The 23,245-nt window shown below is 53.9% G+C and overlaps 1 protein-coding gene across 1 annotated transcript in view; it reads right to left on the bottom strand.

Moving 5' to 3' along the window:
* The window catches only part of FER1L5 (fer-1 like family member 5), a 48,376-nt gene that overhangs the window by 1,302 nt on the left and 23,829 nt on the right, over positions 1–23,245 (bottom strand). Inside the window, exons 20-51 of the mRNA XM_019660081.1 lie at positions 16,461–16,585; positions 15,541–15,641; positions 14,787–14,964; positions 14,560–14,715; positions 13,311–13,442; positions 12,335–12,498; positions 11,948–12,062; positions 10,982–11,084; positions 10,281–10,452; positions 10,024–10,186; positions 9,645–9,786; positions 9,445–9,522; positions 8,458–8,639; positions 8,108–8,284; positions 7,762–7,848; positions 6,631–6,777; positions 6,393–6,555; positions 6,257–6,279; positions 5,632–5,682; positions 5,417–5,521; positions 4,990–5,109; positions 4,353–4,514; positions 4,020–4,111; positions 3,436–3,606; positions 3,081–3,229; positions 2,736–2,875; positions 1,515–1,603; positions 1,324–1,419; positions 1,003–1,144; positions 725–824; positions 452–645; positions 168–277 (exon numbers count right to left, since the gene is read on the bottom strand). Coding sequence (XP_019515626.1) covers positions 168–277; positions 452–645; positions 725–824; positions 1,003–1,144; positions 1,324–1,419; positions 1,515–1,603; positions 2,736–2,875; positions 3,081–3,229; positions 3,436–3,606; positions 4,020–4,111; positions 4,353–4,514; positions 4,990–5,109; positions 5,417–5,521; positions 5,632–5,682; positions 6,257–6,279; positions 6,393–6,555; positions 6,631–6,777; positions 7,762–7,848; positions 8,108–8,284; positions 8,458–8,639; positions 9,445–9,522; positions 9,645–9,786; positions 10,024–10,186; positions 10,281–10,452; positions 10,982–11,084; positions 11,948–12,062; positions 12,335–12,498; positions 13,311–13,442; positions 14,560–14,715; positions 14,787–14,964; positions 15,541–15,641; positions 16,461–16,585 — 4,129 coding nt within the window. The remainder of the gene's footprint in view (positions 1–167; positions 278–451; positions 646–724; positions 825–1,002; positions 1,145–1,323; positions 1,420–1,514; positions 1,604–2,735; positions 2,876–3,080; positions 3,230–3,435; positions 3,607–4,019; positions 4,112–4,352; positions 4,515–4,989; positions 5,110–5,416; positions 5,522–5,631; positions 5,683–6,256; positions 6,280–6,392; positions 6,556–6,630; positions 6,778–7,761; positions 7,849–8,107; positions 8,285–8,457; positions 8,640–9,444; positions 9,523–9,644; positions 9,787–10,023; positions 10,187–10,280; positions 10,453–10,981; positions 11,085–11,947; positions 12,063–12,334; positions 12,499–13,310; positions 13,443–14,559; positions 14,716–14,786; positions 14,965–15,540; positions 15,642–16,460; positions 16,586–23,245) is intronic.

Here is a 23,245-nt window from a genome sequence, read left to right as displayed (position 1 = left end):
CCGTGGCTGCCCTCCCAATTGTCACTGAGCATAGAGCTAGGACGGTGGGAAGTAACTACCCCTCCACTGTGGGCCCACGGTCACCACCCCCATACAAATGGCTGGGCCCAACAGCTCAGCCCTGTGAATGAAAAAGCTGTGGCGCCTGTACCCCTCAGGACCCTTACAGGGGAGGGTGAAGTGTGGGGTATTGGTTGGGTTCTGACTGGCCGCGCCCAGCTGGCCTGATTAAGGCTTCCTTTTCTGACAGAATCTCCAACGTCATTTTCACTTTACCCTAGAAACACCATGGGGCAGGTGGTGGTGGGGGGAGGGGGCTGAGTTATGATAGCTGCAGCCCCCTCCCAGGATCCACAAAGAGAACGGGACTAGCTACAGCCCTCAGGGCTCTGTTAGAGCCACCTGATGGGGCACAGCAGTCCTTGCAGTGGACACCTTCCCCAGCTCCTACCGACAAGCGCCATTTGCCATCCTCAAGGATCTGGCAAGGCCACCAGCCAGTTACAACCTTCTTCTTAAAGAGGGAGAAGCGCTTGTGCTGGAGGAAGTGGGGCCACCTGGGGTCAGTGTCCATCATCTTGACGGAGCACAGCTTGGAGTGCTGGGCTGGCAGGGGCATGTCACACAGGTCCAGCTCCAGGACCCCTGAGCCCAGAGAAATGCTGTCAGCAAGGAGCTCCCTGTCCCGGCGTCCCGGCATCCCGGCCCCATTCCAGGACCTTACCTAGGAAGTCGTCAGGGGAGAAGATGTCATTGTCCCAGACTTGGATGATGAGCCTGGGCGGGAACTTCATCACCATGGGGTCCAGGCTCCAGATGTAGTCCTGGGGGACAGTCACTCTCCTTGGACAGTCCCCTTGCCCACCTGAGGAGCCCACTGCTCACCATGATGGGCTGTCAAGGAAGAGGGTTTCCCCCGAGGCCTCCTTCTGAGTGCTGTGGTGCACAGCTTTGGGTGTCCGGAGGGGGAGGGTAAGAGGAGACCACCCCAGGCCCTGGTACCTTCTGGCTCAGGACGCACACTTGCTCGGCTGCCAGGTAGTCCAAGGTGAAGGTGAAGCGCCAATTGAAGTTGCCCTCCCCAGTGAAGGAGTGGTAATGGACATCTGTCATCTGCATGTCCTTCTCCAGCCCGAATAACCACCTGGGGCCAGAGTCCTCTCACCTGGGGTTCATGTGCACTGTCCCACCCCTGAGCTGCAGCCCTGTGGGAGGGACGCTGGGCGCAGTAGGAGAGATGTCACTCCAGGATGAGGAGGACCTGCAGGGAAGCTGGAACTGGGGAACTCGGGGAACTGCTGGGGCCCTGCCCCTCTGCCTCACCCTTTGATGTAGATGTCACTCATCTTCTCATTACTTAAGCTGATGCTCTTCAGGTCCACCTGGGCAGTTTTCCAGATAATGCAACGCAGCTCGTACCTGAAGCCAGCGGCAGCCTTGGTGAGGTAGAGAGGCTGAGAACTCACTGGTGCCCGCCCCTGGGAAGGCTGCCTCGGAAGTGCGCCCACACTCACCTTTTGGGCATCCTGGGTCTGATGTTGACTGGAGGGCCAGGAGGCCCCAGCTTCTTGGGGAAGATGTCCACCCACATTTGTACCTTTCCCTAGAACGGAGATGGATTAGTTGGCGGGGGTTTGCTAGCCTCTGTCCTCAGCGTGCTGGCCTGGGGAGCCCTGTCCCAGGTTCTGAGGTCTGTGGAGGTGGTGTTCCCAGCATTGAGGGGTGGGTACAGTGTCTGAGGTGGAATGACAGGAAGTCAGGTAACCCCCCACCAGCTTCCACTTTTTCTTTTTTTTGGCTGGGAGAACAGTGCAGTCAGATTGGTGTATGATGGCTTCAAGGATGATGGTCACGGAATGAGGATGTCATCATTTATGACGGGTCTGGAGGGTGAATGCCATTTAGCAGGTGATGCCAGAAGCCTCTGGACACCTCCAGAATGGGGTTGGGGCTTCACTTATTAATCAGCTTAGTGGCCCTCAGTGAGTGTAAACTGGATGGCCAGTCCAGATCTCCAGGTCGCTTTGGGGTGCGTAACCACATCCAAAAGATAGGAAGCTAAAGTACAGAGGTCTAAGAAAGGGATGAAAATGGTGAGAAAAAGGGAGAGAAAAAGGAAAAAAGTGGAACTGCCAACGTTGGAAGAAAGGTAAACGTGTTCTTTCAAACTACCTGACCTAATTATTTTTTTGAAGTTGACCCCATTTGAGCAAACAGGTTTGATGAGAATGCTTTTTTAAAAACTCAGCAGAGAGCTTTGTGTCTAGAATGTGGTATCAGCTTGAGAAATGTGGAGAAGCAGGTGAGCCATTCTGGTGGCTGGAGGGTAGATAATAGGGGCCTATGGGATTTGTATTCCTTCTCTTTGGGGCTCCTCGCCGTGGAGAAAAAACAGCCTGCAATTAACAGCCAAACCATGGCTGTGATGTGTGCACTCTGAGGCCAGGCTGTCGCTCCACCTGCCCTCAGGAGAACCTGAGGCGCTGTTGGCCTTGCAGGCTAGATGTCTCAGTGTGTCCTGCAGTGATGCTTGGCCTTGGCTCCTGCACGCACTTTTCTGAACCTCTCTGTTCTAAGTGGTGTCATAGAAATCGTTGCTTAGTATCCTGGGCAGACCATGCGTGTCTCCTGCACATGGGCATCTGCTCAGCCTTTCCTTCCCCTTATCTGACCGGGGGGCTCTGTCCTGGGTGGGTGGGCTCCTGCCTCCTGGCCCAGCCCCGGCAGTCTCCTACCTGGTCGATGCCTGGCTGGCTGTCGCTGTACAGCGTGCGTGTCTCGACGTGCTCAGGTACCAGCCCCTGGGTGTGCAGAAGGTGCAGTGCTAGGCGCTCCTTCTTAGGTCCCAAGTAACGAGCACTGGGGGGCTTGGGCTCTAGATTGGAGCGGGCCGGAAGGAAGTGATTGCAAGGTCATTAGAGTCCCCCACCTTCCCCATGCCCAGTTGGGACAGTGCCCGTGGTTGCCCTCCACAGGAGGAAGGGGGCAGGAGGTGCCCTCTGGCGGCTGTTGCTTTCTGGGCCTCCCTGTTTCCAAGGCCTGGGCTGTGCTTTTCCAGGCAGGCAGCGTGCTCTACTTACCGAAGCGCTGCAGCTTGAATTTTCTCCCGTTGTAGAACACAGAGTCATCTTCAGGGCTGAACAGAGGTGGAGGCAGGCCTTTCCGCTTGGCATGGTGTTCCAGGAGGACGCTCGGGGGCACCTGATCCCGCCACCTAAAGGGCCCTGACCTGTGGGGATAGGAGAGAGGAAAACGAGGGCTGTGTGGGTCTTAAAGAACACGCTCCTCTGAGCTGTAAGATGCCCAGTGTGGGGAGCAGGGCCCTTGGAAGATTCGGGCCCTGGGGCCCCAGCCCAAGATGCAGGCCTCTTGGGACCTGTGGATTCACTTCCCCACCCTCCCTATACCCTTGCCCTGGGTCAGGTCCACGCTCACTGGCAGTACGACTGGGAGAGCCCACAACGAGCTCCAAAGCCAGACAGGAGTCGGTTTTCAAGGTCAATGACTGTGGTTCCAATCTTATCATCGGGTGAAAACAGGTCAAAGTCATACAGCTCGATCTTCAGGTCCTTCTCCAGGGGGATGGTGCAGCTGAGTTCAAACATGCTAGGGGAGGGTGATGGAGACTAAAGAGACCGCGGACCACCTTACCTACGTGCCCCCCACCCCAAGCATTTTGTCCTGTGGGCCTGGCTCCATCCCCTTGTTTCTTCATGGTGACTGTGGAGAGCAGAGTCTGGAATGGCTGTTGTCTGCTAATAACCACCCCCCAGGGTGGCTGGAAATAACCTTTGATAGGTCTAGGGTGTGGGATTCAGCTCCCTTCCCAGACAAAGCGTGTGAGAGGGAGGGCAGAACTGGACCACCCTCCTATTCGTCTTCCATCTTTAGTGTGTAAGACACTGCTGGGAATCGGGTAGCTAGAAAGGAATGCAAGCACCCTTTGCTCCTGGAGCTTTCTCCTGCCATGGCATGGATGGGAGTGGAGAAGTGGGGCTGAGCGAGTTGGATCTGCTCACGTGCCAAAGATGGGGTCCAGATTGTTGGGCTGGTACTTGTCCCGATTGCCAAGCTTTGTCTGTCCCAGTTTCAGGATCACGTAAGTGTCACACTAGGGGTCAGGCATAAGAGAGTGAAGGACAGGAAATGAACGGTCAGTCCAGGTTGATCAGGGAGGGTAGGAGGGGAGCAGAAATGCACCCCTTGTACAGACGGAGCCTGTGGGGAGATGACCTTATGGGCGCCAGCAGCCTGAGGGAGCTCCTGGACGGGTTTAGGGAAGGGTGTGGGAAGTGCCTGGGTTGAATGGGGCCCGGGAAGATGGGCGCTGTGGGTCTGGGGCTGCTTGTTACCAGGCCATTGTAGTCTTGGGGCTGCAGGTTGATTGCTTGTACCACGTACACCCGTACCAGGCACTGCTGAGGGAAGTCGTCTTTCTCAGGCCGAAGCAGGAACTGGCGGGGAGGCTTGGGGGCTTCCGGGTTCTCAGGAAAGGGGTAGACACGGAAGAGGCCCTGTGTGTGTATGTGTGTGTGGGGGGGTTGGTGTTGGCAGCAGCTCTGCAGAGCCCTCTAGGAGGGACCCTGGTCAGAGCTCAGGAGAGAGTAGATGGTGTGAGGGTGGCAGGGACAGGAGGCCTCGAGGACAGGGAGAGGCAGTGGAGATGTTTAGGAGGGCATTGAGCAAAGGAACTGCTCGCTAGGTGGCTCCTGGTCTGCTGACCAGGTGGCCCCTTCAGGTCTGAACTCATCTCAAAGACTCTCGGGCCTTGGGAGACTGGCATAGGTCAGAGCTGGCGGGAGACGGCCCTCACCCTTCTCATGTAAGGGGAGGTGCACCCTGAACCCCCGCATAGGTCAGTCTCTGCTCCCTCACTCCTCAAGCCCTCCTTGCCCCATCCTACAAGGAGCATATAGAGCCAGGGTTTTATCTCTTCTGGGGATGGTGGGTGCACAAGGAGACGGCAGCTGAGCTGGGCTAGACACGCACCTTGAACTCGCCCACCACAGGGCTGTCAGACTTGGGCTGTTCCTGGTAGAGTCTGAAGGTCTGGCAGAAGTCCTGCAGACCTTGGAAGGCTGGCACAGCCTCCAGCTCGCAGTCATATACCTGCAGGAGGCTGTGTGGCAGCCAGGCCGCTTGGGAGGTGGGCCTGGGCTTGACCAGAGGGGCCACTCCTGCAGTCAGGGCACTGAGGGACCACCTGCTCCCCGGCCTGACCACCCCAAGTGTCTGCCCAGTCAACGGCTGGGGCAGCCCAGCTTCCCACATGCCGTGGCTGGTGGAGGTGTGGCCTGGAGTCTGGGGTGACAGCGAGGAAACCCCCATGGTAGTTCCCAGAGGAACCAGGCCAGGTGTGCTGGCCTCAGCATCTGTCATCCCACCTTAGCAGCTTTCCTCCTGGGGGCCTCCAAACCTTCAGGCTGTGGTAGTCTCTGTCCTTGTACTTCGGGGACCTGTCGTCCCCTGTGGCCCAGAACAGCTTGCTCCACCAGTCCACCTCTTGGGGTTCGTCCTCGTCCTGGCCGGGAAGAAGGGCAGCTGGCCTTCCTCTGCCCAGGCTTTTGTTACCCCCACCTCCCAACCTGCCTGGAGTTGCTCCTTGTCCCCCTGGGGCTGAGCCCACATCACCTCAGCTTTGCTGGACTTGAACCAGAACTTTTCAAAGAGGTAACCTAGGAGCTGAGAAAGGAGAGCAAGTGAGTGAGGTAGGACCAGCAGCCCACTCCAGCGAGAGTGGGGAGGCCAGGGCTAACCTCACATAGGCCTTTTCATTCAAAAGCCTTGCCACATAGGATTGGGGCAGAAGGGCAGGCAGGTCCTTCGTTGTCACTGTCACTGACTCCAAGGGCTCAGAAGTAAGTGCACAACCCCAACCCACCCCAGACGGACTGACTCAGACGTGCTTTTGCTCAGGATGTTCCAAGGACTCCTGTGCACTCAAGTGTGATGAGTGCCACTCTAAAAGAGCAGTTCTGAATCCTGGAGACACTGGAATCAGCCCGGGGGCGGGAAGGAAGGGGTTTGTAAAAAGTTGCTGCCCAGGTCCTGCCCCAGCAGTTCTGATGGGCAGTGGCCTGGCTGTCAGGGTTGTTGAAAGTTCTTGGGCAATTCGGAAGGGCAGTTGGTTTGAAAAGGACTGCTTTAGCCTTCTCAGTTAGGCCTCACGCTGGGAGCTGATACTAGAACCGCCAGGGACCAGGGTTTCTCCCTGGAGATGCTGTGGGAGAAAGTGGAATCTCAACCCCTTGCTCACCTGGTACTTGTTCACGGATAGTTCTGTGTGGAGAAAGTGCAGTCGTGAGTCTTGTGGGGGTGGGATGGGATGGGCCTTGCCCCTCCCGGGGCCAGCCTGTTGGCAAGGCCTGGGGGAGGTCTGGGAGAGGGCGTACTTGGAAGCTGTGGGTGCATGTAGTCCGAGGCCCAGGGGTCACAGAAGTATGGCTGCAGGGAGTCAATGTTGGCCTGACCCACCATGATCTGCTGGCCGAAGTCCCGGTTGTCAACCACCTTTAACACGAGGGGCAGAGCGTAGGCCGCCTCCGTCGGCATGAACTGCAGCCAAGCAGAGGCCCCGTGAGGCCTCCCTGGAGGAGTGGGCTGCCCAGCCCCTGCCTGGGGCTTTCTTACCAGCGTGAGGAAGAGGACTGACTGGCCAAAGTTGGGGTTGGTCTGGTAGTCCCTGATGGGCTCTGTCTGTAGGGCCTCTTCCCAGCACTCGACTAGTAGCTGGGGGCAGCGCACCTGCTTCAAGTTCCGGAGGCCCCAGACCAGGATCTGCCGGACGGGGGCAGCACCTGTGTAAGGGTCCTGTGGGGGGCTGTGCAGGCAGTGAGGGTGCACCAGGGAGTACACAGGGCAGGAGTCAGGGCTGTCCTCAAGGCCCGTTGGACACTGTCCCCCTCCTCCGTGAAATAGATGCCCACTGGCCACTGTGACTATCCTCTGACCTCCACTGCCCCCTAGGTGTTGCCCTCTGTCACCTGCAGCCCTGTCTGGCCTGTCATCTATTCTCTCAGAAATGAGTTCCTGGCCCTGGCTGCCTCCAAGGCCCCCAGGAGCAGGGGGAGGGGGCCCAGATTTCTCAGGCACCCCTAATGCCAGCTAGTTCATTGCTAACTGATCTCCCATACAACACCATGGCCGTTCAGTGACCCGGCATCCTGTGATCTTGCTGGCAGCTGGCAGACACCGGGCCCCCCCAGGAAATGTCCACGCCCCCACTCCTGAGGGCCTCCTTGGGACCAGGGCGGGGACTGGCTGGGGAGCCTGACCTTGAGGAGGAGCTCACTGCTGGCAGGAGCCGGCCACCTTTAGCTCTTTGCCAGATTTGTGGCCGAGCGCATAGGTTCCCACACAGCGACCTCCATGCTACTCTCGGAAGAGAGGTGAGAAACCTCCTGGCCTCTGGAGTCTACTGAGCCCGGCCCAGAGTCTGCCTCTGCCACTGAGCCCATGTCCCTGTCTCTCAGAGCCTCGCTTCTGTCTCTGCACAGGAGTGCTGCTGCAGAGGCAGCCCTCCTGTAGGCGCAGGTGTGTTCGTGAATGCTGAAGCCCTTTGCCCGCCCCCTACTGCAGAGAGGCCACAGACATAATGGGCAGTGTTCTCAGGGCTTCTGCTGCCTCTTCTCTCTTGCATCCCTCCACCTCAGCTCCAATCCTCTTGGATCAGGCGCTTGGGTCAATAGGGAGCACCACGGGATCCACTACTCTGGGTGAGGCTCGCCCCTTCCTGCCCTCCCCGCCCCGCACCATCGTCACCTCAATCATCATTTTTCTTAGTGTGGGCTGCATGCTCTGGGGGAGTGTGTAGATCCCATTCTTCCAGGGAACACTTAAGATGGGTAGCTTCCTTCTGAGACTCTGAAGGGGTGAGATGGGAGAGCAGGGAGCATGAGGCCCCATTGGGCTGCTCCTACTGGCTCCTACCCCCAACTCAAGCAGGTGCCTCAGGGCTCAGCTGAGGCAGCCCCAGAGCCCATGGGAAGATGCTGGCAGACACTCGTGGGGAGCTGGGGCAGAGGTTGTTGGGCAGGCCAGCTGGGTTCACCAATGCCCCGGGGACCACTGGCTATGGGGACTCGTGGCAGGGACGTGGGGCCAGGGCCCTCTCCCCCAGTACCTCAGTCTCAAGGATCAGCTCACAGGATGCCAAGATCTCGCCTTCTTCCTCCCCAAACTCTTTCACAAGGGAGTGCCACCTCATGGGGGGCAGGATCCGGTGCTGCACATCCAGCCAGACCACTGGGGACCACATGCTCCGTCCCCACAAGCTCTCCTTGCCCTGGAGGGACAGGGAGTTCACAGGACATGGAGGCCAGGTGGGAGGGTTCTGGCTCTTCCCGTCTAGGAAAAGAGCTAATATTTAGGTCCACATACACCCTGCATATCAGGCCCATATGTTCTCCTCGAAAATAAAAACTCATCAACCACTCTACCCAGCCCAGCCCCCCTTACCCAGGAGTCCCGTTGCCACAGTTCTAGCACCACAAATGGCGGGCTGTCCCTGGTGTCCTGGGGGTTCTCGTACAGAAGGAGGTGCTGGAAGATGAGTGTCTGGGCCCACGTGGGAGCCGCAGAGCTCCTCAGGGTCTGGGTGCACTGGCTGTGGTTCAGGAAGACCAACCGAACGAAGGGCCCTGGTGGGGGGAGGGGAGTTGTCACATAAGGCTCTCTACTCTGCTGCTGCAACTGGACCCAGTGCCCGGGGAGGCCCAGGCCAGGCAGCTCAGCCACTGCCAGCTGCCCAGAAGGCCACCTCAGTGTAAGCTGCAGAGCAAACGGGAGGATAACCAGAGGCCAAGTGTCACTTGGTTCCACTGACATCTGTTTCACACTACCATGTAGAGGCCTGGATGTCACTCAGAGAGGGCCCCATGCCTCCTCTGCAGGAGTTCCGGGGACCAGGCCACACATGGTTGCCTTTCCATAGCATCAGCGAGTGGTCTTGGCGTTGGGGAACATCTGATGCCCAGGGACACTGCCCTGTATCAGTGCCACCTACACAGTGTGTCACCATCAGTACAGGGCAGGAGTCTGTAACTCACCTGAAACCTTCTGTGGATCCACCCGCACAGGACCAGAAATCCCCACCCCTCCTCCCCACCCTTTATCTATCTTCTGTCCAACAGAAAGGACACGTGGTTCCCAAGCATGTCACCCTCCCTCTTGCCTTCATGTCTCACCAGCAGACTCCTCCCTCTTCAAGGCCCAGCTAAGTGGTCCCCACTGGGTAACCCTCCCCAGCTGCCCCTTGTTGATTCTGGAGCACTGGGGACACACCTCAACAATGGCCCACCTTGTAGTCCAAGGCAGGGCTATGAGCTGCTGGTGGGAGAGGGTCTGCATGTTTGTCACCCTCTCCCTTGCCACATTCTTCATACTGCCGGTGGCCACATCAAGGGACCCTGGGGGCTGGGGGGAGAAGGGGTGCTTGCCACCTACCCTGGAATGTCTGGATCCGGTGGGCCATCAGGTTCCGGGCCTGGTAGATGTAGCAGAAAAGCTGGTAGTAGTGGGGCTCTGAGTAAGAGAAGATTCCAATCCGTCACCCACCCCCAGGTTCCCCCCAACCGACCCTAATCCCTGCCCTCAGATACAGGGCCTCAGGGGCCACTCAGGCTGACTCTCAACTAAGTGCTCACTGTTGAAGATGCAGTAGATGAAGGGCAGGTGAGGAGTCTGGGTGTCCTCTGCAGCAGGCCTCCAGGAGTCCCCGAACGTTTTGCCCAGATGCCCTGATGGTGTCCCGTTCTCCTCCTCAGCCTGCCGTTTCAGGCCCATCCCCTGTGCCCAGGATGGTCTCCACTGAGGCTCTTGGTGCCCATGCCCAGCTCACCCTTCCCCGTTTCTGGGCTCCACCCTCCAAAGCCTAAGGATATGAATCCGGGGTCCAGACTCCCCCACCCCCGAGCAGCTAATGCCCCAACCTGAGGCATGTCTGCTGTCTGCCACACCCAGGTTGGGCCCGGGCTCCAGGAGGTGGGGTGCAGGGAGAAGTCGCCTAGCCCACTGAGTCTTTACCAAGGACCCCTCCAGGAGGAATATGGGTGCAATGCCCTTGTCTTTGTTGGGTGCTAGTCTGCGGTGCCAGCAGCGGCGGCGGAAGCGGCTCTGGGGCTGAGGGTTCAGTTGGAACTTGGAGCCCATGGTGCCGTACTCCCAGCCCTCCTCCTCCTGGGCCAGGCTGTTGTGGTGCTACGGGAGGAGAGCAAAGTCACCCTCCGCCATGGCCCAGGTAGACCCTGCCTGCGGTTCCGCCAGGTCTCTGCCCAGGCGGCCCCCTCACCATCTGCAGGAAAGACAGGGTCTCCTGTTCCAGGCTCAGCCTCCCGTGGTTCCGGCAGCACACACGTGCCCAGCGCCGCCGGCGACATGAGTAGTAAGTCTTTTCCACTGTGTTCCAGACCTGGGGCAGGCCTGACGGTGGGATCCCCACACCGTACTCCCAGCCTGCAGAGGCAGGACCATGGCCCGTGGGTGCCAGGTACCCACAGGCTTGGCAGCTTGGACAGGCCTGGGAGATGGGCCCCAGAGGGTGGGCTCTGGGGACAGTGCTTTCCTAGCCCTGGAAGAGGTGGTCACACTGTGTCACCTGTGTGGCCTAGGCACAACTGCCCATCTTACAAATGAGGAAAGTGAGACTCAGAGATGTCATGTGCCCTGCACAAGGTCACACAGCCTATAAGTAGCAAAGTCTGCGTCTGGAGCCCAAGTCCTCCCCTGAAGCCACCTGGGGTGACCTCAGATTCCATGACCAGATTCCTGTTCAGGTGCTCAGAAGGCACTTACAACCATTCCTGTCTCAGAATTGGGGCCCACATCTGTGGAAAGGGTGACAGCCCCACTCCCTGGACGCTGGGGGACCCCCAGGGATTCAGGCCCATCCCTCCGAGGCCTCGGCAGCTTTCAGGCTGTGGGAAGTGGTGGAGCCTGGCAGCTCTCAGCCCTACTGCTCACAGCCTGTGAGCAGAGGACTGACCCTCATTGTCCACCGCATGGTTCAGCTCCACAGCCCAGTTCTTCTTTATGTGCCAGCCTTGGGGACACTTCACATTCTCCCGGGCCTCTATGGGCTGTCCACTCTGTGGGTGAGCAGAGGAGGTGGGCTGAGGAGCTAGGAGGCCGCCTTCACTTATCGTCCACATGTTGGCTCGCCCAGTGCAGTCACAGTGACCTCCCACCCCAGGGGCAGACAGCACTTGCTACGTCTAATGCCACTCGCATAGTCACTTAATATGCTTTTACTGACTTACACAGACTATAAATGAATGTATTTTTAAAAGGCAACTTTATATGTCCACTCTCAATGAAAAACCAGTATCACTCCCCATAAATGGGAAACAACCACTGCAATGGCTATGATAGCAGCATCGTGCACTGGCTGTCCCCTGGAGGTGGCTGGTTGCCTGCCAAGCCCAGGCCACAGGTCCTAGCTGACGAGGGGAGCCCCCATGCGTGTGAGGGGCTGGACCCACGCTGTCCAGTGCAGCAGCCACCAGCCTCCTGAGGCCACTTCTGTTTAAATTAATTAAAATGAAACAAAATTCAGAGTTCAGTTCCTCACCCTTACAAGTGCCACATTTCAAGTACTCAGTAGCCACCTGTGGACAGCGCAGACACACAGTGTTTCGGTCATCACAGAAAGCTCTACCAGACAGCACTGCTTAAACAGACCCAACATTATTTCCTATTTCACGGGAAGCCCTTCCTTTGAAGAGGCCTGAGCAGGAAACATTGCCCCCCCTCCCCCATTGTCCCTTGCAGTCTGATTGAGGCATCTCTACCCACCATCACTGGTACTCGCCCAGGATCCACGCGGTGGGGAGCAGGGCTCAGATGGTAACCCTTGGTCAGAGCTCTTTCCACTCCTGCAAGCTCCCAAGTCGCCCACCTGGTCGCACTGTCCCTCGTCCCCCATGCCCTGAGGCGCTCCAGCCCTGCTCACCGCATCCGTGTTGGGGGTGGCAGCCGGCACCCATGCCCCTGTGGCGTCGCGGCACTCAGTCTCATACACCTCCTCCAGCTTCTGGCTCTTGTTGATGTCTGTGTCCAGGAAGAGCCTGGGGGCAGCGAGACCCGAGTACCCATCACATCCTCCTGAACTTCCAGGCCCCTGGGGTCCTCTGCTGGCTGGGCACTCCCTCACTGGGTAGCCCCACCTGCTCTGGGCAAGGCTGGGCAGCGGGCCAGGCATGCAGGGCAGGGAGTGGGCAAGGCCCCTGTCTGGGCACCTCAGCCCAGGGACCAGGCTCCATGGCTGTGTGCCTGCCTGTCTAGGCTGCTGTTAACTGAACCCAGGCCTGCATGTTCAGGGCACACACCCCAGCCTTACCTCCTCTGAGGCTCCACTGTCCACTGCCCCTGCCAGTGCCATCCTGGGGGTGCCTTGAAATCCTCCCTGGGGAGAGCCTTGCGCCCCAGGACGTCAGAGAAGTTGGGGCAATGGTACAGCCCCTGCTGTCCCCACTGGTCTTTATACTTGGCTTGATTCTCGTACTAGGAGTAGGGGGAGGCCATCAGTGACAGCCACCTCCCCAGCGCACAGTGGGACAGCATAGAGCTGTCCCCCATAGAGCAGGACCCCAGCCCTGCCCCACCCCTTTGCTGCCTTTCTTCCACGTTTCCCTGCTGGGTGTGTGGTCCCTGCATCTTCCTCTGAATCCTCACTCCATCTCAGGGTCTCTAAGCCCTACGTCCAGGGTGGGTATGCATATTATATATCCACCCACAACACGCAACTTACGAACTGTGAAAATACATTTTAGCTCAGTCAGTTATGAAGCCTGAGATGCAAAACCTTTTTTCCTTCTGTTCTCACAACCTTCTCCTGAGCTTTGCCCTTCCCTTCCCTTCCCCAGATTCTAAAGCCATCTCTGGCTGGCTGCTCACCGACCCCTGGGTTCACAGCTCTGTGGAAAGGTGCCTTATTTCCTGCTCCTCTGACTGTCCCAGGCCACCCGCTCCTGGGATCACCAAATTGGCCCGAAGAGCCCAGCTGGGGTCTGCAGGAGTCCCAGGCTGCCCTGTTGGTGATGGACAAGGCCCATGCACGTCGCAGCCTTGCTCACCTCACATGCCCTGAGCTGGGAGAAACCCCCCATAAACCTCCACCAGGGAAAGAGGGACCAGCCCCGAGGGATCACTTGGCTTGGCAACCAGAGACCCTGCGCTGGTAGCATCCCAGGTCACTCTAGTGTCTGCTGCCTCCCTCTCAGACCCCCTTTCACAATCCCAGATTCAACAGTAATGTTTTTTTTTCAGAGCTGGGCCACTGCAGCTCCCCACCTTGTCCCCTCCTGGTCACTCACCGTCTCTGCAAACACGACCACCTCGCCTTGGCGGAGCAGCTGCAGGTCTGTGCTGTCGTTGATGTTTCCCAGCCACATGCAGACCCGAAGGTGGGCCGGGAGTGTGTCCTTCTGTCCTTCACCCTCTGGGTACTGAGCCAGAGGCAGTCAATCCCTGGGGATACAGGTCCCCTGGGGCAGGGGCGCGGGGGAGGAGGGGCACACACCTGCCCCTTCACCCTGAACCCCAGAAGCAAGAACCTCACACTGAGCTGGGTTAGCCAATGGTTGTACCGGTGACCCATGCACACAGAGGGACTGGTGGGGGCCGAGGTGGGGGGAGAGGCAGTGCTGCCTAGGGAGCCCGGGAGGCTCCATGAAGGGGTGACGATGACAGCGACATTGACAATGATCCCAGCGATCATTGATTGCATGCTCACAGTGTGACAGGCATGGTGCTAAGTGCCGAATGTGTGGCATGCGCTCTGACCCTTACACACCACCGTGAGCTGGGTGTCATTGTCACTAGGCCCATTTTACAGAAGAGCAGACTGAGGTTGGGCATGGCCAGGAACTGGCCTGGGGTCATACAAGTTAATGAGTGGTACAGCCAGGGCTCAGGTGTCAGTGCTTCTTGCAGGATGAGAAGGACTCAGATGGCATAGGAGGGGCCCTCCACGCTGGTGGGAAGGCAAAGGGCAGGCAGGGTCCCAGTGTGGCCTGACTGTTGAGAGTATGGGACTCAAAAGGGCTGATGAGGAGAGGCGGCGGGAGCCAGGTCAGGAAAGGTGAACCTTCTTCAGGAGGCAGTGGGGAGGCAGGGACGTGCCCCCACCTGCATCCTTGGGGGAGTGCTGGAAGCAGGGGGCTGTCATCAGGGTGGGGGTTGTGGTCATCAGCCTTACTTATGGCTTGTATCTGATATGATGGGCTGGTGCCCAAGCCTTATTGGCATAATATATTTTGGATTGCACCCAGTTGTGGTCCATGGGGAAGAGGACAATGGACTGGACCAAATGTCGTGAGAATGACGGCGGGGGTGAATTTGAGGAACATGGACGTGGCATCGGCCGTGTGCTGGTCACAGGCCCTGCCTTCCCCTGGAGACTGTTGACACCCTAATTCACCTGGTGAAGACCCAGGAGGGAGGCAGTGGGTAGGCCCTCGGGAAGGCTCCAGGGGAAGCCCCCAGAGCTCAGGGCTTCTCCCTGGGTATGTCTGGACCTCTCCTCCCGAGGACTGGGGCGGCCGGGTGACCCCCATTTTGCACCTGCAGGAGAAGGGTCTGTGTCTTCCCACAGAACCTGCCACAGTGCAGGGCTCCGGTCGGGGAGAATAGGACGCTGTGAGCAGGCACCTGTGCGCAGGCCACTCGATGCTCCTTGGCCATCAGCCAGATCATCACATCTGGAAGGCTCACCTCGGGCTGCCAAGGTGGGAGAGTCAGGTTCTGTGCAAGCTCCAAGGCCTGCCCCCGGCCGGGTGTCCAGTACCCACCTCGGGGAGCACGGTGTTGAGGCGGTACAGCCAGCCCTCCACGGTGGCCACCATGTCCCTGGGCTGGGCTTCCTTGGCCTTTTGGGCCAGTTCCTGCAGGAGGAGGCTGCGGAGGTGCCACCTCTTCTTGTCCAGGTTGGTGACTTTGGGCTGACTGGTCATGCAGGGCAGAGGACGCCTGCGGCCAGGATCAGGAAGGAGGAGGCTGGGCCATCTCATGACCGACTGCCAGCCCTGCCTTAGGCCGATGTGCCATGCCCTGCAGGCCTGACCTGGGGCACCCTTCCCTCCTGTCCTCCCAGCCCTACAGTGAGCGGTGCTCAAGAATCCCTTCGTGGAGAGGGTGCCAGCCAACTAAACCCTGGGGGGTAGGGGTGGGGGTCCAATGGAGTGGGGGTCAGTAGAGGCCTTACGAGTAATCTTATAGAACAGAGAGAGCACTGAAGAGGGCATTGTGAAGAGAAGGAACAGCAGGGGAAAAGGTGTGGGTCTGGGATGTTCAGGGTTCTTCTGGATAAGACGGAGAAGCTTGATTTGGTAGGAGCCCCAGGGGTAGGTATGGGGACAGCAGGGACAGTGCTGGGGGCGGGGACAGGGAAGAGAAGGTCAGGGACATTTTCTGGAAGTCCTGGTGGGAGAAGAGAAGCAGCTCTGTAGGTTGAGTTTCAAACTTGGAAGCTATCTGAGGAGGTGGGGTAGGGGTGGAAGGTTGCTGGTCTGAAGCCCAGCCCCAGTGCAGGTGCCCAGCTCCTACTTGCAGTCCTCCACCAGCTCCCTCAGCAGTTTCTCCCACTGAGGGAGCAGGGCAGGGTCCCTTGGGTTCCTCATGGATTTCAGGATGTCCAGGTTGGCTTTCTGCCCGACAGGAGAGAAAAGGCAGATGAGCACTGGTCACCCAACCAGGCTACAGGGCTCACTGGCCCAGGGTATTTTCAGCCCGGACTTGGGGACCTTTGAGGGGTGACATGGGATGCCAGTCCAAAGCTGTCCCATGCCCTTGCAGGACTAGGATCCCATGCACCCTCCTTACCACCCAAGAGAAGAAATGGGTGGCCAGAAGCAGCCAAGAAGGGGCGGCACTGTGGAGGAGCACAGATCCTGATCCTGGGCTTCCCTTCCGTATATTCCAGAAGGTCACGTCTGAGGTGGAGGCACCAGGTTGCTCTCCTACCTAAAACTGTGCAGTGGCTCCCCTCCTTGACAGACACCTAAGACCTTTTGTGATCTGACTCCTCCCAGCTTCTCTGGTGTTACTTTCATGTCACCTCCATCACCAATGGCTTTGCACATTTTCCCCTTCTCTGCACCCTACCATGCCCCCAGCAAACTCTACATTCTTTAAGACTCTGCTTAAATGTTACCTTCTTTCAAACACCTACTTGACTATCTATCCTCTCTGCATCTCCTACCCCAATCTCTGCCCTGAGAGCTCTGGGCACTTGTATGTCCACCGCAGCCCTAGCTGCACTGCATGGTAACTGTGTGCACCTCCAACTTCCCAGATGGTAAGGACAGGGGCTGTTTACTCATCTCTGTGTCTTCAGAGCCCAGCACTGTGTATGGCACTTCTGTCTCAATCAGTATGGAGGGCATGAGTGAGCCAAGGGACTAGTTTCCTCTGAGTGTGACTCACTTTCCCAAGTCTCCCATCAGTGGCCCTCCTGCCTCACTCACCAGGCGGTCCCGAGTGAAGTGCAGGAGGTTGAGGCAGTTCATGCGGAAGCTGACGTCCTCCCAGTAGGAGGTCACGGCCACAACTGGCTTGGTGTTGTACCAGGGCACGTAATGGTAGAAGCTCCCTGTGACATAGAGACATGCGGGGGGTGTCTGAGGGACTCCAGGAAGTCTCCGCTCACTGTGTCCCCTCAGAGGACCTTCCTTGAGCTACTTCATTCCTCCAGGATGCCATCTGCTAATAGTCCTACTTGGACCCCTCCTGCCAGTGGGTGGGCTGGGGCCAGTGGAAGACGTAGGCACTCTGATGAACACAGCTGGCCTTACGGAGCACTCATCATGCTCGGTGTGTCACACAGCCTTTTGAAGTCCCACATTTACAGGTGGGAAAATCCAGGCTAGTGGTGGAAAGCAGTTTGCCTGAGGTGGCACCGCCAGTGGTCCTAATACAGGTGTCTAGCTCCAGAGCCTTATGCCCTTACCCTCAAGTGAGCTGCCAAAGCAAGAGGCATGCTTCAAGGTAGGTCTCCCCCTGGTTGGTATGTGAGGCAGGAGAGGCAGGGGCCCTGGGTTCAGGAGGAGGCCCAAGGTGTGGCTGGGGTGGGCAACCATCTAGCTAACATAAAGGTCCTGCCAGTGCGGAGGGGTGGCAAGCAAGGATAAAACTTGCAATGGGTTCCCCGACAATGTTCCTTATTGAAACAAGGGGGAAAGCCAGATGAAATGTATGGGATTCTGTTTCTGGGCTGTATTGCTGAGTTGATGTAAAAGAAACCCACAGAAGCAAAAAAAAAGAAAAAGCAGAAATCTGAGGCAAATGGAAGCAAAGTTGGCTTTTGTCCTGAGTTTCTGACAAACCGTGGAGATCTCATGCTTTCTTTTGGAAATTGTCAGGGCCCAGGGGTCAGGAGAGAAGGCCTAGCACATGCAGTCTAACAGGAAACCCCTTATGTTATGGGTTAAATTGTGTCCCCTATAAAGATATGTTGAGGTCCTAACCCCCAGTACCTCAGAATGTGACCTTATTTGGAAATAGAGTTATTGCAGCTGTGATTAGTTAAGATGAGGTCATACTGGAGTAAGTTGGGCCTTTAACTTAATATGACTGGTGTGCTTATAAGAAGAGGAGAGAGACACCGAGAGGTAGCAGCCATGTGAAGACACAGAGACAGAGGGAGAACACCATGTGAAGGCAGAGGCAGAGACAGAGTATTGTGTCTACAAGTCATGGAACACCAAAGATTGCAGGCAACCACCAGCAGTTGGGAGAGAGGCCTGGAAGATTCTCCCTCAGTTCCATCAGAAGGGACCAACCTTGCCAACACCTTGATTTTGGACTTCTAGCTTCCAGAACTGTGAGAGAATACATTTCTGTTGTTCTAAGCCACTGGTTTGTGGTGCTCTGTTATGGCAGTCCTAGCAAACTAATATGCCATGCAAAGCTGGTACTCCAAAACCTAATCCCACAGTCAATGAGAAGTAATCCACCACACAGAATAAGACAGTGAGGAAACGTTTCTTTCTCCAGTGAGGCTCTGGGGGAAGGGGGCAAGAAATTTCCCCCAAAATTTGTAACCACAAGCAGGGCCTCACACAGGCTACATTCTGCATTCATGCTTCTCATGGAGTGTGCAGAAAAACTTAAAGTGGTCTCTGGTTGGCAGTGACCCAGGTAATGGGAGAAAACAAAGACAGACCCCAATCTGCAGCATGAAACTTTAGTCAAGTTCCAAAGGACTCCACTGATAAAGTGCAAAGAAAACAAACAGCTTAGAATGGATACACATACTCTTTAGCCCAGCAATTCCCCTCCTAAGTACACGCCCAACAGAAAGGCATGGGTTGGAAAATGTCTATAGGAGCACCGCTCGTAATAGCCCCAAATTGGAAACCATTAAAATCTTCCCCATAAGTAGAAGTGATAAATAAATTATGGTGTATTTGTACAATGGAATACTACACAGCAATAAGAGCAAACTACAACTACACCCAGCAACACCTAGGTCTGTGGATGTTTCACAAAGAAAACAATAAGTAAAAGATGCCAGACACAAGTAAATAAATACTATAGCACTTCTTTTATATAAAGTTAAAAACCAGACAAAATGAATTGGAGGCTAGGAGAGTGGTTGACTTTGGTGGAAGTGGGGGCCCCTGGTATGTTGGGACTCCACTTCACAGTCTGGATGTCGTTACATGGATGTGTTTGCTTCATGATAATTCATTGAGCTAGACACTTTGGTTTGTGTACTTTTCAATAGGTATGTTATACTTGAATCAAAAGTTTACTTAAGAATCCAGGGCCGGTCGAGTAAGTGGCGCGTAATGATAATACCAACATGGGCCAGTGAAGCGACGTCCTCCACAACTAACTGAAGAACAAAAAGGACAGCAACTTGTCTGTTCCCCTTCCCCGATTCCCCAATGCTGTTCCCCTTCCCCAATTCTCCAATAAAATCTTAAAAAAAAATCTAAAAAATAGCGGGGGCAGAAAAGACAAAATAAATCCATAAGATACAGTGTGTCAAATGGTGTAAAATGCTATGGGGAAGAATAGTGGAGGAGAAGGACAAGGAGCTGCCAAAAATTTGTAAATGAAATGGCTAACGCCTTTCTTGAGGATCTAGAAGAAATTATGCAGAATGCAGCCCAGAGAGATAAAAAATGTGGAAAAGAGATTTAAAAACATGAAGAATAAAATGAGAAGTTCCACAGGGGATAGAGTGAGTTCGAGAAAGAAATACAAGCAACCAGGAGAAGAGGTAATTTTTCAAAGAGAAAATAAAGTTTTCCAGAATTGTTGGAGGACACCAGCATCAGACCTTGGCAGTGAGGGAATCAATCGTTAGAATAATAAATAAGCAGAGATCCAGGACCAGGCTTGTCAGAGATGAGCATGGGGATACAAGATGGTAATTTTCTTCCTCTGCTTTTGGACGGCATACAAAAACCACAGGAGACAGCTATAATCTGCAGTCTCAAAATATACCTCAGGACTGCCAACAGCAACTATGACTGCAGTAGGGGCCTCAGGGCTGGAATGCAGCAGGAGTCACCTGTGGGATGTGAGGAACAAGACAGACAGCTGGGAGCCCAGCTTGACAGGAGCAGAGTGCAGAAAGTGCCAGCAGAAATACACTCCCAGAACAAACTCAAGACTCACGTGAGGATATGTGAGCTGGCAAAACTCAGAAAACAAGTAAAAGAAAAAACAAAGGATCACAGAAAGGAAGACAATAGAAAAAGAAGCCTCAGGGAGATTAGACCTAGAAGACAAGGCAGTGAGAAGCATAGAAATAAGGAAATTGACCAAATAAAATGGAAATGAAGAGTCAAAAAGGATCAGGGAGGAAATGACAGATATAGAAGAAGAAAACTAAGGAGAACTGTGAAACCCATAAACAGAACCCGTAAGTAGAAAATCTAAACAATGGAACAGGCTGTTTTAAAATATAATTTGAGAAAACTCACATGGGAAAAGGATAATCTTTTTAACAAATGGTACTTGAAGATCTGGATATCTACATGCAGATGAATTCAAAATGGATCACAGAACTAAATGTAAGAAATAAAATTATAAAACTTTTAGAAGAAAAAATAGGAGAAAGCCTTCATGACCTAAGGTTTGACAAAGATATGACAACATAAAAGAAAAAAATTGGACTTCATCCAATTAAATGTTTGCACTTCAAAAGACGCCACTAAGAAAATGAAGAGACAGGGCCGGCCGAGTGGCGCGATGGTTAAGAACTCGCTTGGGATGCCAGAGGGCCCCGGTTCGGATCCCGCATATGAGGGCCAGTGAACACTGTTCCGCTTCCCCAATCCCCCAGCACTGTTCCCATCCCCCCAATTCCCCAATAAAAATCTTTAAAAAAAAAAAAGAAAGAAAATGAAGAGACAAGCCACAGACTATTTGCAAATCATATATTGGATAAAGGACTTGTATCTAGAATATATAAAGAACACTTACAAATCAATAATGACACAAACAACCTAATTTAAAAATGGGCAAAAGATTTGTATAGACATATCACCAAAGAAGGTATATGAATGACTAATGCACACACAAATAGATGCTCAGCATCATTAGTTATTAGGGAAATGCAAAGTTGAACCACAATGACACACACACACCCTGTAATAGATATAATAAAAAAGAGGTGACAGCAAACAGAGGTGGGGATGTGGAGAGACTGGAACCCTGCTGGGGGAACAGAAAATTATGCAGGCACTTTAGAAAAGTTTGGCAGTTTCTTAAAAAACCATTCCCCTTCTGATCATCTCCCCAAGCAAAATGAAAGCATATGTCCACATAAAGACTTTACACAAATGTTCACAGCAGCTTCGTTCATAATAGACAAGAGTGTAGAAGTAGAAACGGTGTCCATCATCTGATGAATGGTACATCGTGCAATGGAATACTATTTGGCAATAAAAAGGAATGGAGTGCTGATATACACTACACCATGGATAAACCTCAAGTCATGCCAAGTGAAATAAGCCACATGGGAATGACCATGCAGTGTATGATTCCATTTATAGAAAATGTCCAGGAAAAGTAAACACAGAGACAGAAGTAGACCAGTAGTTGCGTGGGCCAGGGGATGGGAATGGGGGGCATGACTACAAACAAGCAGGAGAGAAGTCATGGGGTGATAGAAGTGTTCTAAACCAGGGCATGGTGATGGCTGCTCAAATCTGTATATTTACTAAAAACCATTTAATTGTACAAAACAAGTGAATTTTATGGAATGTTAATTACACCACTAACTAAATTACAACAAAAAAGACTTGGATCTACATGTTGAAAGAGTACACCATGTGCCAGGGAAAATTGACCTAAAAGGGTGAACATAGACATATCCCAGTGACGTTATTGAGCTTACAAGATAAAGAGACTCTTTGGGCAGTTGGATGAAAAGATCAAGAGATTATAGGGGAAAATATCAGAAAAAGAAAAGGTATGAATTATGAACCTTTAAGAAACCACAGGGCCGGCCAAGTGGCTCAGTTGGTTAAGAGCTCGCTCAAGAGTTTGAGCTCTGAGCAACAGTGGTTCGATTCCTGGCCCAAGCTGAGCAGCCACTGAGCTGCCAACAGGTGGCAGGATGGCTCAGCTAAAAAAAATAAAAAGAAAGAAAGAAACCACAAACTTCTAGAAGAAAAGGTGAGAGAATTAGTTAATAAATCTGGAGTGGAAAAGGCCTGTCTAATTATGACTCAAAAGCCAGAGCCATGAAAGAAATAGTTTCAGAACAACAACAACAAAAAGTCTTCATGGGAAAAAAATCTCCAAACACCATAAGCAAAGTTATGAGACGAATATGGGAAATATATTATTTACAGCTCATATCACAAAGGCTTAGCTAAGGCCTAATCTCCCTCATATATGAAGGGGTCCTAGAAATGGATAGGGACCAACATCCTAATAAAATAAAAGAGAAAATTATACAAACAGGAAATTAACAGAATGGGAAACACAAATGACTTTTAAACATATGAAAAGATGTCTAACATCACTTATAATGAGAGAAATACAAATTGAGACTGCACTGAAATGCCATTTTTCACATCAGATTGATAAAAATCCAAAAGGTTATACCAGATTTGTTGATAAGGCTCTCAAACATGGCTGGTGGGAGCGTAGGATGGTACCCTTTAAGGAGAACTATCAGTCAGGGTCCAGCCAGAAAAAGACCATACTAGATATTTTAAACAGAGGGAATTTGATAGAAAAAAAGTGTTGAAAGGGCCAGGAGACCTGGAAAGTGAGGCTGCCCAGAGATTAGTAGCAGGAGGCAGACGTTGCTACTGTACTCCTGGGGCCGGGGTGCAGAGGGAGGCAGTGGTGGGACGAGAGGCAGGTGCACACCCACCGCTATGTGGCAGGGTTGCTGTAGAGCAGCGGTTCTCAACCTTCCTAATGCCGCGACCCCTTAATACAGTTCCTCATGTTGTGGTGACCCCCAACCATAAAATTATTTTCGTTGCTACGCTATAACTGTAATTTTGCTACTGTTATGAATCGTAATGTAAATATCTTTTTGTTTTCCAATGGTCTTAGGCGACCCCTGTGAAACGGTTGTGCAACCCCCAAAGGGGTCGCGACCCACAGGTTGAGAACCGCTGCTGTAGAGGGTGCTGGAGCCACCAAGAAGGTGTAGTGGGATTGCAGAGAGGAGTTGCTTAGCTAAGGCTGGCACCCTGGACGATGGGGCAGCCAAAGCTGAGGTCTCTGAAGGGATGCAGCCACTTCCAGACATGCCTCCTGAATGGGGGGGTTGGTGGGGGGGGTGCGTAATGAAAGGAGGAGGAAGGGAGGGGGAGGAAGGAAGGGGAGGAGAGAAGAGGACGTTACAACAGTATTTCTCCTTCTAGCAGTTGGCAAGGGAGTCTGGGAAATGTAGTTTGCAGGTATCCAGCCCCTGAGATGTAGAACAAGGAAGGGCAAGAACGAAGCTTGAGAAAGACTTGTACAAGAATGTTCATAAGCTTTGTTCATAATACTCTAAACACTGCATCAACCCCAATGTCCATTATGAAGGGAATGGATAAATAAACTCTCACAGTCCTAGAATGGAATGCTATCAGAAAGAAAAAGGAACAAAATACTGATACAAACAACATGGGTAAATGTCTAAAGCACAGTGCTGAGCCAGTGTTTCTTTGTATTTGTCAGAGCTCATCAAGCTATACACTTAACACCTGGGCATTTTATTGTTTGTAAATAATACCTTAATAAAAAAATAGTCACCATTAAGAGAATGAAAAGCCCCAAACTT

Source organism: Hipposideros armiger, unplaced genomic scaffold, assembly GCF_001890085.2.
Source record: "Hipposideros armiger isolate ML-2016 unplaced genomic scaffold, ASM189008v1 scaffold_310, whole genome shotgun sequence".
In the NCBI taxonomy this organism is placed as follows: domain Eukaryota; kingdom Metazoa; phylum Chordata; class Mammalia; order Chiroptera; family Hipposideridae; genus Hipposideros; species Hipposideros armiger.
This window is presented reverse-complemented; position numbering and strand designations above follow the sequence as displayed.